We start from the raw sequence: 13847 nt of genomic DNA, 5'->3' as shown, positions 1-13847 counted from the left end.
CCAACCCCACCCCACCTGCCTGCTTGTAAGCCATGCCTCTGAGGGGCCACAGTCCAGGGACCATTAAGTAACCGAGGGTGGATGAAACCTTCTCTACCCTGGAAGGCATTCAGGAGCAAAAATAGGAAAACCTTTTGAATGGTGTATGTCAGCTAAGACATTAGAAAAGCAGAATGTTCTCGCTTCCACGTTGCTTTACTTTGTAAAGGTTTCAGCGTGTGTGTGTGTGTGTGTGTGTGTGTGTGTGTGTGGCGCCCAGCGTGCTTGCCCAGGGGACTGACCACGTGCGGCTTGTCATGCGCTACCAGCTCCAATCCCCAGCACAGTCAAACAGAGCTCTGCTGCCTCCTTGTGGTGTCGTGAGAGGCTCACAAGAGGGATGATCTGTCTGCTCATGCTCTAAACCAGCGGTCCTCAACCTGGGGGTCGAACGACCCTTTCACAGGGGTCGCCAAAATACATCCTGCATATCAGATATTTACATGACGATCCCTAACAGTAGCAACATGACAGTGATGAAGTAGCAACGAAAACAATTTTATGGTTGGGGGGGTCACCACAACATGAGGAACTGTATGAAAGGGTCGCGGCGTTAGGAAGGTTGAGAACCACTGCATCGAAATCCAGAAACACCCCAGGGGCCCACACAAGGGCGGTTGCCTTAGGAAAAGATGAGAGCAGGAGACACTGCTGCCTTTTTATTTAAATAATAAAAAAAAAATCTCCAGACGTGGTTTCAAAAAGACTTCGGGTCTTTAAAAGGAAGGCTGCCCGTTTATTTTGCCAAAGGTAACAATTTCACTTTGAAAAAAGCCTCAACATAAAAAAGCTGCCTTTAAGCCCCTGTCACAAACGACCAGGGTCCCCCTTCAGCAGTCGATCTTTTCGATTTCGTCCATGTCTTCCGGGTTGAGCTGCTTAATGCTGCTGTCTGAAAGAACGAGGGGGCACCCCAGCCTGACCCCGGGCCGCACGCCATGGCCCCCCATCCCGCTCCGGGCCCACTGCAGCACTGAGGAGGGACGGCACCTCGACTCTGAAGACGGGGACCCCCGGGAAGGTGCGCTCCTGCGACACCCTGTGTGGAGAGCCTGGGGGCAGGAGCGCTCTCTAGCTCCGGAGAGCAGGGGGTGGCATCTAAACAGCCACCGGGACCCCCTGAAGCAGCATCCTAGGCACCAGGCAACAGAGCGCCAGGTCGGGGGGGGGGGGGGGCAGAAAAAGGCCGCGCCCATGCGAGGGGCGGGAAGGGGTCTGCTGAGCCCCAGGGGTCAGTGGGTGGCCGCAGGGAGAGGGAGGGACTAAGGCTCCTCCGCTGAGTCACTTCCCCAGACGAGGTCTGCAGGAGCTCACACAGCAACGGTGGATCTGAATGGTTCTCCCCGCCCCCACCCTAACACAGGGTGCTGAGTCAGCGTCCCTGAAGGGTCCACCATGTGCTGCGGCCAGTCTGCGAACCCCTTATTGTGTGTGTGTGTGTGTGTGTGTGTGTGTGTGTGTGTGTGTGATTCCCACCTGGGAATGTTTTCTTCCATTGATCTTTAGAGAAAGAGTAGGAGGGAGGGTGGAGGGGAGAGAGTAAAGTCAGTGTGAGAGACACACATCGACTGGTTGCCTCCCACATGCACCCCAACCAGGGCCAGGGATCGAACCTGCAATCGAGTACACGCCCCTGACTGGAACTCTAGCCCGAAACCCGTTGGTCCCTGGGCTGGTGCTCTGACCACTGAGTTGACCGGCCAGGGCCGTCTGCAAACCCTTTACACTTAATATTCCAAACTGCACACGTGTGCCTCTGTGCGTGTCCCCGGGGGGTGCCCACTGCTTCTCACCGAGGGTCAGGGGCGCTGTCCTAAACGGTGAGAGGTTCCTCTTCCCCTGCTCCCCAGCGTCCCCATGGGCTTCGGGGCCTGGGGGGGGTCACTGACAAGGGGCCATCTCAGGGACATCACCCCTGGAGTTTCCTCAGAGGGCACCCTGCCAGCCCAGAGCTGGCCTAGTTGAGACGGGTCCGGGGGAAGGGCCCCCGACCTCAGAACGCAGGGCTGTCCTAGCTGGTAGGTAGGGCGAGAAAAAGGGAAAATGTAAAAGAGGAAGCGGGGACAGACTATGCTCTCCAAGGCGTTGCTACCTGGTTTAGGTTGGTTCTTTCCAGGACATGAAAATCCGCTCCAGATCCCAGAATGAGCAATAGCGTCTAAAGACCTGAGCTCACACAGATTTAAAACGTTCTACTTAACGACCATGTGCGGAGCGACTGTCTCACAGCGGGAGCTCTGTGCATCGGAAGCCTCTTGTCCCCTCCCATCCCCTCCTTGGGACTGGGGTCCACGCCCCGCGTCGTCACGGCCGACCTGCGCCGGCCCCCAGCCCCCACCCCCCTTCCTCGAGGGATGCTACTCACTGAAGTGGTCCTGGATCTTCATGAGCAGCGGCAGCTTATCGACCTCGATCATGTTGAAGGCGAGGCCCTTTTTCCCAAAGCGTCCGGTCCGCCCGATGCGGTGGAGGTAGGTCTCATACTCGGGCTCCTCCAACTGGTTCACAGGGAGGTCAAAGTTCACCACAATCGTGACCTGCTTCACATCGATCCCTGGAAGACGAAAGACAGTGGGCACCACAGAACAGGACATTTCCAGCAATACCAGCGTTTCTGTTAAGACGACGCTGGCCTAGAGAGTCCAGGGTCCAGGCAGGGACCTCAGCCTTCCTCAGGCTACTCTTCCAAAGCGCCAAGCTCAGCCCTCGGGGCAGGTCCTCCGCTCTGTTTGCTGAACTAAGAATGAATGAGGGAGCAGGGTTTGAGGAGGGGGGTCTAGGCAAGGATACAGGAGGGAAGGAGGAAGTCGGAAGTCCCTGCTCTTGAAAACACATAGAGATGAACGTCGTTAGTCACTAGGAACACAAGTTAGAAGCACGAGATACCACACAACGTCTCCTGGAAAGGCTAAAATGGAAAAGACGACACCAAGTGCTGACAGGAATGCAGAGCAACTGGAACGCTCCTACGCTGCTGGCGCAAATGAATAATGGTGCAGCCACTCGGGAACAAAACCTTGGCACGTCCTGTAAAGCAGCGGTTCTCAACCTGTGGGTCGCGACCCCTTTGGCGGTCGAACGTCCCTTTCACAGGGGTCGCCTAAGGCCATCCTACATATCAGATATTTACATTACGATTCATTAACAGTAGCAACATTACAGTTATGAAGTAGCAACGAAAATAATTTTATGGTTGGGTCACAACATGAGGAACTGTATTTAAAGGGCCAGAAGGTTGAGAACCACTGCTGTAAAGCTAAACATACACTTCCCACATGACCCAGAAATCCTCGTCCTAGGTGTTTTGTCCAAGGGACATGGAAACATACGTCTATACAAGACCTACACATGCATGTTTATTACAGCTTTATTCAAAGTAGCCCCAAACCGGAAACCATCCAAATAGCCATCGGCGGATGAATGGGTGCACTAACTATGGTACATCCATTCGGTGGAAGACCACTTAGCAAGAACACGGCACGAACCACGGATCCTTGTAACGGCTCTGATAAACTCAAAAGCATTATGACAAGTGGAAGAAGTGGGCCACAAGGGCTGCCGAGTGTAGGATTTAATTTGTATGGTATCTGGAAGAGACAAGAGGGAGACAGAAATCTGACCTGTAGTTGCCAGGGGCCAGTAGTGGCGGAGACTGACAAGCAGCTCAGTTTTGAGGGGCAGACGGCCAATGTTCCGTATTTTGACTACAGCGATGGGTACAGGACTCTCTATGTTTGTCAAAACTCATATATTGTAAACTGTACATTGTATTCTATGTATTGGGCCATATACGTAAGAGTGAATTTTATCAGATATAAATTATACCTCTACAAACTTGGCTTTAAATACACACACACACACACACACACACGTACCTCGGGCACAGACATTGGTGGTTATAAGAACTTTCTCTTTCCCATCCCGAAACCTCTGGATGATGGAAGCCCGCTGATCCACGGTCAGCTCTCCGCTCAACAAAGACACCTGGTGGCCATCCTGCATCATCTCCACAGTCAACCACTTGGCGTTTCGACGAGTCTACATGAGAAAGCAGAGCCCGGCACAGCCCCCCGAGTTAAAGCAGACGGGCTGTGTTCACCATGCCCATGGGTGCGGGCTGGAGCCGGGAAGGGCTGGCCTGGAGGAACGAGCGTGTGGCTCAGAATTCTGCGCTTCTAAGGGTGTCATCCTCTCAGCCTCTCAGCTGTGGCTCCTCAGCCACGAAACGGATGTGAGACATGCCCCGCACATGCTGGAGCAATGACAACATGAGATGACGTAGTAATGACTACATCAGACTCGCCAAGTGCTCCATGCATGCCGGGCATGTTTCTAAAATCTTTACCCGTGGCCTAGCCGGCGTGGCTCAGTGGTTGAGTGTTAACCTATGAACCAGGAGGTCATGGTTCGATTCCCGGTCAGGGCACATGCCCGGGTTGCGGGCTCGATCCCCAGTAGGGGGCGTGCAGGAGGCAGCCGATGAAGGAGTCTCATCCTTGGTGTTTCTCTCTCTCTCCCTCCCTCTCCTTTCCTCTCTGAAATCAATAAAAATCTATTTGAAAATAAAATAAAAAATTTACACACAATAATCTGACAAAGTAGTTGTCTAATTTCATTTTTAAAAATTAAAAAAAAAATACAAAACCTTGAAGACATGAGGACCCTGCCCCAGGTTCATGGTTGGCCCGTGGCAGAGCTGAGGTTTCCTTTATCCTACAAACGTGTGGGCCAGGGCCCGGCGGGCACTCTAGGGCAGGGCTAGGGGAGCAAGACAGATGGGCCCTGCTGTCGTGGGGCTCAGTGTCCACGTGGGAGTGAGGAAGTAAAACGAACACACGCACGCTGGGGATGTCAGGGAGCAAAAGGTAAAAATGAAGACAGAAGGAGCATGATGTGAGCAGTGAGGAGCTGAGTGGCTGCTTCGCTCACAGCACGCTAGGGAGGGAGGAGAACATTCTTAATCTGGTAAAGGGTGTCTGGGAAAACCCCACCATCAACATCAACCCACATGGGGGAGGGGCAGAAGCCACCCCTCTAACACAAGGATGCCCTCGCTGTAACATACAGAAGTCCCACCCCATTACTTATTCTTCCTAAGCTCCACCCACAAAATACAAATCATTTCTACTCAGAGCTGCTCTGGACATTGATCTACACCATGTACAGGAAGCGCCGAGCACGGAGCCTGGCTACACCGCACTCTGGGCGCCGCCGTCCCCGCTCGGCCTGCAGGGAGGAGGCTGGGCCCCGGAAGGCGTCTCGGCAGGCACCTGGCAGAAGATGATGGCCTGGCCGATGGTGATGCCGCCGTAGATGTTGCACAGCGCCTGGTACTTGTCCTTCCGGCCCTCGCACAGCACGTAGTACTGCCGGATGTTGTTCAGGGTCAGCTCCTCTTTCCGCAACTTGATAACATTGGGGTCGGGAATGATTCGCCCCGCAAACTGCCACACGGAGTCCTCAAAGGTGGCCGAGAAGAGGAGCATCTGGCACTCGGAGGACAAAGCCCTGTGAGAGGGACGGGAAGGAGGCTGTGACCTGCCACCCGTGCTACTCACCCGGGGAGGCAGCTTTGAGCGCTTCGTGCCCGCTGCCACCAGCGCCACCCCCCGCCCCCGACACACCTGCTCAGGGGGTCAGCATACAGGTGTGCCCACAGCCAGCGGCACCTCCACGCACAGAGCAATGCGTCCTGCTCCCTCTTGCTACCCAGAATTTGGAAAACCACGTAGACTGAGCGTGAAGCTCAAGAGCTAAAAATTTTTTAAATATATTTTTATTGATATATATATATATTTTTTTTAGAGAGAGAGGAAGGGAGAGGGAGACAGAGATAGAAACACCGATGAAAGGGGAAACATCGATCAGCTGCCTCCTGCACGCCTCCCCAGCCGGGGATGGTGCCCGCAACCTGGGCATGTGCCTTGACCGGGAAGCAAACCAGTGACCTCTTGGTGCAGGTCAACGCTCTACCACTGAGCCACACCGGCTGGGCTCGAGAGCAAAATTTGCATGTGCTTCCTGAGTTTTTCACACCGATGTTGTCTTTAGGGGAAGCAGAATCACGGAGCCCGGAGTGAGAGTCCCGGCACCGCTATGGGGCTCGTCTCACACAGACTTCCACGAGACGGAGGGAACAGAGGCTGGTCATCCATGCAGGGCCTCCAGCTCTCAGCAGCGAAAGAGCAGCGGCCACGACCCACTGCGTTTGCAGCAGAAAGAGCGCAGACGTTACAGGCAAAGTCGGAACGAGACTACTAGGCTCCCGATCGCAGTTATGTCTTCTCTATGCCCTTACCTGCCCACCGCAACCTTCCAGTAGGTTGAAATCTATCAGATTTCAACAAATTCTCTTTAGGACTTTGCTCCCAGTTAAAAAAAAAAAAATACTGGCAAATTCTGGAGCAAAGCCTGTCTATGGATTGATCTATAACGTAAGCCCTGGGCGCACAAGGAGAGCAGTCGGGAAGGAAGGTGGGAAATGACAGCAGCCGGAAGGCCCTGAGGAGGCGGGGTCTTTGTTCGAAGGTGACGGAGGTGGGGAACCGAGCAGTAAGCCAAGCAGGAGCAGCAGGCAGAGGCAGTTTCTCCTCCGGACACAGGACGCAGGGAGGGAGGGTGGAGGTGAGGATTACCTCTGGATCCGAATGCTCTGATCTGAGAACCCTTGTGTGGCGATCATCACGTCTGCTTCGTCCAGGACAAACACACGGATCTTGCTCAAGTCAATTAATTTCCGCTTGAAGTACCAGTCCAGGACAGTCCCGGGAGTGCCGATGATAATCTGCTGGGTGATGTCCACGCTCCTGGGAACTGGGAGAGGAGGGTTTGCAGGGTTCCTTCAGAGGCACAGCCCACGGCGCAGGGCAAAGCCACACAGGACTCTGACCCCACGTGCATTGCCTGAGCCCTAAGCGCAGTGATGGCGAACCTTTTGAGCTCGGCGTGTCAGCATTTTGAAAAACCCTAACTTAACTCTGGTGCCGTGCCACATAGAGACATTTTTTGATCTTTGCAACCAGAGTAAAACAAAGATTTATATTTTTGATATTTATTTTATATATTTCAATGCCATTTAACAAAGAAAAATCAACCAAAAGAATGAGTTCGCGTGTCGCCTCTGACACGCGTGTCCTAAGTTCGCCATCACTGGCCTAAGGGCTGTCCAAGCGCGAGCCCTGAGATCACTGTGCTTTTGAAATGCCCAGAGTTTTTAAGTACGTTCCCGGGTTTTATGGCAATGATAATACCCTGCATATCTGATTCATTTCAAAAGCCAACCGCAGCAAGCCCACCCACCCTGCAGAAATACTGGCACAGCTGTGAAAACCCCACGCACCCTCCCCGCATGGAAAACCACCACCCTGTCTATCAGCAGGTCACGTGTCATAAATGATGACGTATTATGCAGCTGGTCAAAAGCATGAAGTAGGGCGACATGGACTGATATGGAAAGATGCCCAAAACATGGAAGTGTGTGACTGTTATGAAAAAAATATCCCGGTTTTTGTAATCACTCTAAAAAAAAAAAAAATCACAAAATAAAGGTCAATTGCCCGGCCGGCATGGCTCAGTGGTTGAGCATCAATCTATGAACCAGGAGGTCACGGTTTGATTCCCGGTCAGGGCATATGCCCTGGTTGCAGGCTCCATCCCCAGGAGGGGGTGTGCAGGAAGCAGCCGGTCAATGATTCTCATCACTGATGTTTCTCTCTCTCTCTCTCTCTCTCTCTCTCCGTCTCTCAAATCAATAAAAATATATTAAGAAAACCACCACAAAGGACAGTTAACAGAACCGTAGTTCCCTTTGGAAGCAAGTTTTTGGGGAACAAGGAAGAACAACTTACACTTTTACCGCCTAATCTGTGTCTTAAAGGTATTTTTCCTGCTTACCCACACGCAATACTCTAACGAAAAAGTTAAACAGTAAGAGCTGCCCTGCGCCAAACAAGTGAGCGTCAGAGAAGAGACTATGCAAACGCGTCCTCCTGCAGGAGGTGGGGACGGCGCACACGGGGGCCCTCGGGCGCCAGGCGTGTGCACAGCGCTTTGTCCATATCCCTGCGCTCCACTCTGACACCAGCCCGGTGGGCAGGTGCCTCTCAGGCCCCACTTTAGAGATACGGAAGCAGAGACGTTATAGAACATGTTGGTTAGCGGTGGACTCGGGGCTGACACCACCGGCCAAGGCCGGCTGCAAGGCACGTACTTGGGTTCCCTCGAATGGCGTACATCACTTGAACATCCACACAGAATTTTCCCATCTGTTCAACCACACGGCCAGTCTGCAGAGCCAATTCGTACGTAGGAGCCAGGCAGAGGCACTGTGAGGGAGAGCGAAGGGGGTCCCTGTAGGCCGTCACGCAAATTTCACGCACAATTGAAATGTGTACCGAGAGGGCCACAGAAGTGAAACTGGAGGTTTGTGTCGGATACAAATATTTTGAATCGAATCCAGTTTAGCGACTCATAGATGTGAGGTGAATGCTGAGTGTGGGAGGGGAGAAGGAGCGGAAGGATGGAAAGACAGCTGCCTTTAAGGTCCCTCTCCCTGAAGGGTCATGAAGACACACGGGTTACGGGGTCACACTTTTTTGGTGGGGGGAGAATAGAATGAAAGGAGGCTGGCTATCAAAAAAGAGGGTGACACAACAAATCACAGCTTGCGTGGGGTCCTCATCGCCTCCTGCCAGCTGTGAAAATTCTGCCACTTTCCAGAATGTTCCCTGCTGGATTTGACTACATTCCTGGCAGAATACTCACCTCCTACCAAGCACGGTGCTAAAAATGCAACTATTCATTTAATCTGCATGATGATCCTGTGAGGTGAGTCTTTATCCATTCATTCACTCATTCATTCATCCATTCATTCACTCATTCATTCACTCATTCATTCACTCATTCGTTCATCCATTCACTCACTCATTCGGTGTTTAATGAGTGGTTTCTCTGAGCCAGGCGCTGTGCATGGTGTTGGGATTCAGGGTGAACAGAACAACTACGATCCAGGCCTTTCTAGATGTTACCGTCACAGACGAGACAGACTCGGAGAGATGTGCTACCTCATCTAAGACATTCAGCTGGTAAGGAGAGGGGCTGGGATTGGAACCAAACTACAAAGCCTGTGCTCTCAATCGCTGTCCCAATACTCTGTAATGTTATGAAAGAATGTCTACTCTCAATTATCATCTCATTGCAGCAATATCGTCTGTTACTGAAGTCTCGTTGACAATGAAAGCAATCCCGTCTTTCTCGCAGCCTCTCCTTACCTGTGGGAAGGGTTCCGAGGCGTCGACCCTGCTCAGCATGGCCAAGACAAAGGCAGCTGTCTTTCCTGTTCCAGACTGGCTCTGAGCTATGAGGTTCTGGGGTCTGTAGGAAAGAGGAGAACCAGTGGGCACAGACTGACTATCAGAGACTAACAATGACCCGGCGGGAACACGGCACCCGGAAACTCACGGGTGTGCCAGCATCATAGGGAGCGCCATCTCCTGGATTTTGGATGGTCGATTGAACCCCATTGCATAGATCCCTTTTAGCAACTCTTCCTTTCTGCCAAAAAAAAAAAAAAAATCTAACACTTAACAGTCCAGGATCGGTGAGTAGCCTCAGAAATGCAAACTTGAGAGGTGCCCTTCAAAGCAAGCCCCCTGGTAACTGAGCTTCCAACAAAAGATTTAGGAATATATCATTTATACCTCAACCCCCAAACATATACAATCTTGCCTGCACAGGTGGACCCCCAAAATAGGGAGCTCTGCCATACGCCTAAGATGAGGACAGTCACCGGACCTAACATTGGACTTCCGTTGAAACAAGTGAAAGAGAAAAAACTGGTCTGACAGAAGTATGTCAATCTGCCTGAAAGAGTTTTCTTTCCCACATAAGCAGGAAACTACATGACATTTATTATTTAATTCTTCTTAATGAATGACAGGTTTTGATGCTTTAACCGCTATTTTCAGAGAAGACAAATTTATTCAGGTGATTCTTAAAAAAATATATATATCTATTTATTTATTTATTTCAGAGAGGAAGGGAGAGGAAGATAGAAACATCGATGATGAGAGAGAATCATTGATTGGCTGCCTCCTGCACGTCCCCCAGGGGGGATCTAGCCCGCAACCTGGGCATGTGCCCTGGTGGGGAATCGAACGGTAACCTCCTGGCCCATAGGTCAATGCTCAACCACTGAGCCATGCTGGCCAGCTATTTAGGTGGTTCTTTTGTCAATTCTGGCTCAGAGCAGAAGACACTATCACCTCGTCCTTCTGAGCCAGTATTTTTAAGTGCTTTTTCCCTGGAGTTTCATGACAGATGTTAGAGAGAGGAAAAGCGGAGTGGGCTGGGACACTTCCATCTTCCATAGCACACACGGTTTGATGTGCTTAACTGGCAGGTTAGTCGGTAGATTACTTTTTTCCTTTTGGGTGCCCTGATTGGGAATCGAACCGGCAACCTTTTGGGGCACGGGACGATGCTCAGCCAACTGAGTCACATCAGCCAGGGCTGGCAGCCAGCTTTTAATCATAGGTAGGCTTCTCCTCTCGTTTAGAATATGTCTGGACACTGGGATTTTGGAGTTTTCCTCTTTACGTAAGTCCGTATCGGTAAACTACATTTCCTTAATGCCAACCGACAAATCCCTAAGAAATGCAAACCCATTTGGGAAAGATATTCATTTTAATGCCATTTGAAACTAAATATAATTAGAAAGAGAAAAGCTGATAATTCATCTAAAGGGGTGGGGGAGGGTATCTGGGTCATCAGTGTTCCCCTATCTGTATTCTGCTATGGAGAAGCAGTAATACGGCTTAGCTGTCTCCCTTAGCACAGCAAGATGAAAATGTTTTACCATCAGAAATGTTCTCATCCAGCCAGTGTTGCTCAGTGGTTGAATGCAGACCCATGAAGCAGATGATCAGGGTTCGATTCCCGGCCAGGGCACATGCCCAGGTTGCGGGCTTGATCCCCAGTAGCGGGTGTGCAGGAGGCAGCCAGTCAATGGTTCTCTCTCATCATTGATGTTTCTACCTCTCCCTCTCCCTTCCTCTCTGAAGTCAATAAAAATATATTTTTAAAAAACAAACGTTCTCCATTTGTTGAACAATGCAGGTAATTCCAGTGTTCCCCTCTGAGCTATACTTCAGTTGCACGCAAAATGTATGCGTCTCATTTTAATATTTGATTAAACACAAAGGAGATCCTGGCGGTTTTATGAGTAGCAGGTGAATTTGTTCTGTGCTCTGCTTCCCAGCATCTCCCCACCCAGAGTGAAAGTACTCACAGGCGTAGCTCTTCAAATGTCTTCACTGAGTAGAGTGGAGAGCTGGGATCCTTTTGTAAGACTTCGACTCGATGACTGGATTCTACTAAGGACTGTCGGATTAACTTGTTTAAGAGTGAACTGGAAGCCAAATCCACTACGAAAGCAAGAATAAAAAAGGGGGTACTGCAGGGGGGACTCAGGCTTCCTAAATGACAGCTAATAATTGCTCCCTCCATTCCGTGTATATCAAGCAACTGCTCCTACTCTTTCTTCTAAAACAAACAAACAAAAAAATGACACAGCGCTGAGAATTCTTTTTTTTTTTTTTTTCACGAGGACCGTTTCTTATGCTCGGCTGCTATACCAACCTCTAACTTCAAGCAAGTCTACAGCCCTCAACACCAGACCTAATTTTTCCTTGCCAGCTGGAAAGTCTTAGCGGCTAACTGCGCGTGGTCGGCAAACTGTGGCTCGCGAGCCACATGCGGCTCTTTGGCCCCTTGAGTGTGGCTCTTCCTAAGCCTTAGGAGTACCCTAATTAAGTTAATAACAATGTACCTACCTACAGTGGGGCCTTGACTTACGAGTTGAATTCGTTCCGAGACCGAGCTCGTTAACTCAAATTACTCTATCAACTCAATGCAAAAAATCGGCGGAGAGACAGCTAGTATCTCAAAAAACTCGTTAGTCGGGACACTCGTAAGTCAAGGCCCCACTGTATATAGTTTAAGTTTAAAAAATGTGGCTCTCAAAAGAAATTTCAATCATTGTACTGTTGATATTTGGCTCTGTTGACTAATGAGTTTGCCGACCACTAAGACTTAGCCCATTCCTACATTTTCCATCGCAGCTTCCTCTAGAAATAGACCCCGCTCCTAATCTAGTATTTCTCCTTTTATTCACTCCTTATAAAGACAGAGAAGTAACGACAGTCCTCCAATACACTGTTCACATTATGACAGCCATGAGTGGCTGAAGCAGAATGACAGTGGATACAGGCAGATGAATGTATCTCCTACCTACATCTACTTCATCTTCTTCTGTGTTATTCATAGAATCATCTGAAAAGGATGGAAGAGAAACAACAGGTGTAAAGGTTAAGTGCTGAGCAGAAATGTAAAGTCTCTTATCCCAGCTTTTCTTGCCGACTCCACAGCGTGCGCCGGCTGCAAGGGTTGTCGAGGGGAGGAGTTGGTAAAACGACTGGAGCACCTAGAGCCCTGGCTGGTTTGGCTCAGTGGATAGAGCGTCAGCCTATGGACTGAAGGGTCCCAGTTTCGATTCCGGTCAAGGGTACATGCCCGGGGTTGCAGGCTGGATCCCCAGTAGGGGGCATGCAGGAGGCAGCCGATCAATGATTCTCTCTCATCATTGATGTTTCTCTCTCTCCCTTCCACTCTGAAATCAGTAAAAAAATAATTACATAAAAAGAAAGACTGGAGGGCTGGAATGCCAAATTAAGGGAGCCAAATGTATATCAGTTGCCAGGGACACGAGGAACGCATCTGTCTTTCACTGAGAACAGTCTGCTTTACCCTACAGCACTTACCTAGGTTTGGGACTGTAGTATTCTTAACTCCCCGAAGGTTCTTCCGGGGGTGGATGAGGTTTGAAAACTAGCGAAAGACACGGATTTCAACCGCTATTAGCAAGCAGGAGTTCAAGAAGCCCCATGCTACCCCTAACAGGAGCTGGCAGGGCCGCAGGAAAGACCACCCAATACTGCTTCCTGTGCAATGGTGGGTGCAGATTCCTTTCAGGAACAGTTCTGCATGAGTTGCCCTAAAACTGGGGGAGACTGTCTGCGGCCCCTCCACTCTAAATGGGACAGTCCCTTGGGGGATCGCACCCGACCCAGGGATGGTGGCAGGAAGGCGCGTTGGTGGATGGATGGGAGGAAGCTGGCGAGGCTTAAGGATCCAAGCGGGAGAGGAGAAAATTCGGGGTCGGGTTGGGACTACCACCTGCTTGCCCTCCCGGGGCTGCCAGGTGTCTTCATTTTGCCCTTTCAATCCAAAGGTCTTGTCTCTCTCTGGGTCTCCTTTTCCGGGGTCTTCTTCCAAGTCCTTGCCACTGCACCTCTCCCCTCCACCACTGGACACTTCACGGCTTCCCCAAGTCCCGCCGCCCCCCGCCCCCCGCCCCGCAGATCTCCCCTGGGGGTGCAGCCCCGGCCCCCGCCCCTCTGCCCTCCGGGTCAGTGGCGGTTACGTGGCTGTTCAGGTGCTCGCTCTCTGCCGCCCCCTGTTCGCCTCCCCAAAGTGACGACGCCATGGCTGCGATCGCCGCTCCGACCCCAGCACGTGCGTCCAGCGCGGGAGGCAGGGCGGACCGCGCCCAGCGGCCAATGGGCTTCCTCCGGGGCCGGCTCACGTGCCGCGACCACCGCCGGCGCAGGCGCCTGGGCTCCCGGGAGCAGCGGGGGGGCGGTGTCCCGGGAGGAGCGGGGTTGTTGGGGGGTCCGGGGAGGTCGCGGGAGGAGGAGCCGCGGGAGAACAGTGCCAGCCCGGCTGCCGATTGGCCAGCCCCGCACCGCGCC

General features: G+C 51.6%; 1 protein-coding gene across 1 annotated transcript; it reads right to left on the bottom strand.

Moving 5' to 3' along the window:
• Window positions 1-685: 685 nt before the first annotated feature.
• On the bottom strand, window positions 686-13598 carry DDX25 (DEAD-box helicase 25). The gene is made up of 12 exons (XM_081114107.1): window positions 13520-13598; window positions 12858-12924; window positions 12328-12369; window positions 11327-11462; window positions 9499-9591; window positions 9309-9411; window positions 8249-8363; window positions 6675-6852; window positions 5310-5547; window positions 3915-4077; window positions 2405-2593; window positions 686-931 (listed from the first exon to the last, which is right to left on the bottom strand). Exons 1-12 carry the CDS (start codon window positions 13580-13582, stop codon window positions 870-872), a joined length of 1449 nt encoding a protein of 482 aa, XP_080970233.1. The 5' UTR covers window positions 13583-13598; the 3' UTR covers window positions 686-869.
• Window positions 13599-13847: the final 249 nt, after the last annotated feature.

The sequence above is a fragment of the Myotis nattereri genome, assembly GCF_964212035.1.
Source record: "Myotis nattereri genome assembly, chromosome: 19".
Taxonomy (NCBI): Eukaryota; Metazoa; Chordata; class Mammalia; order Chiroptera; family Vespertilionidae; genus Myotis; species Myotis nattereri.
The sequence above is the reverse complement of the archived record's forward strand: the minus strand, read 5'-3'. Positions and strand labels throughout refer to the sequence as shown.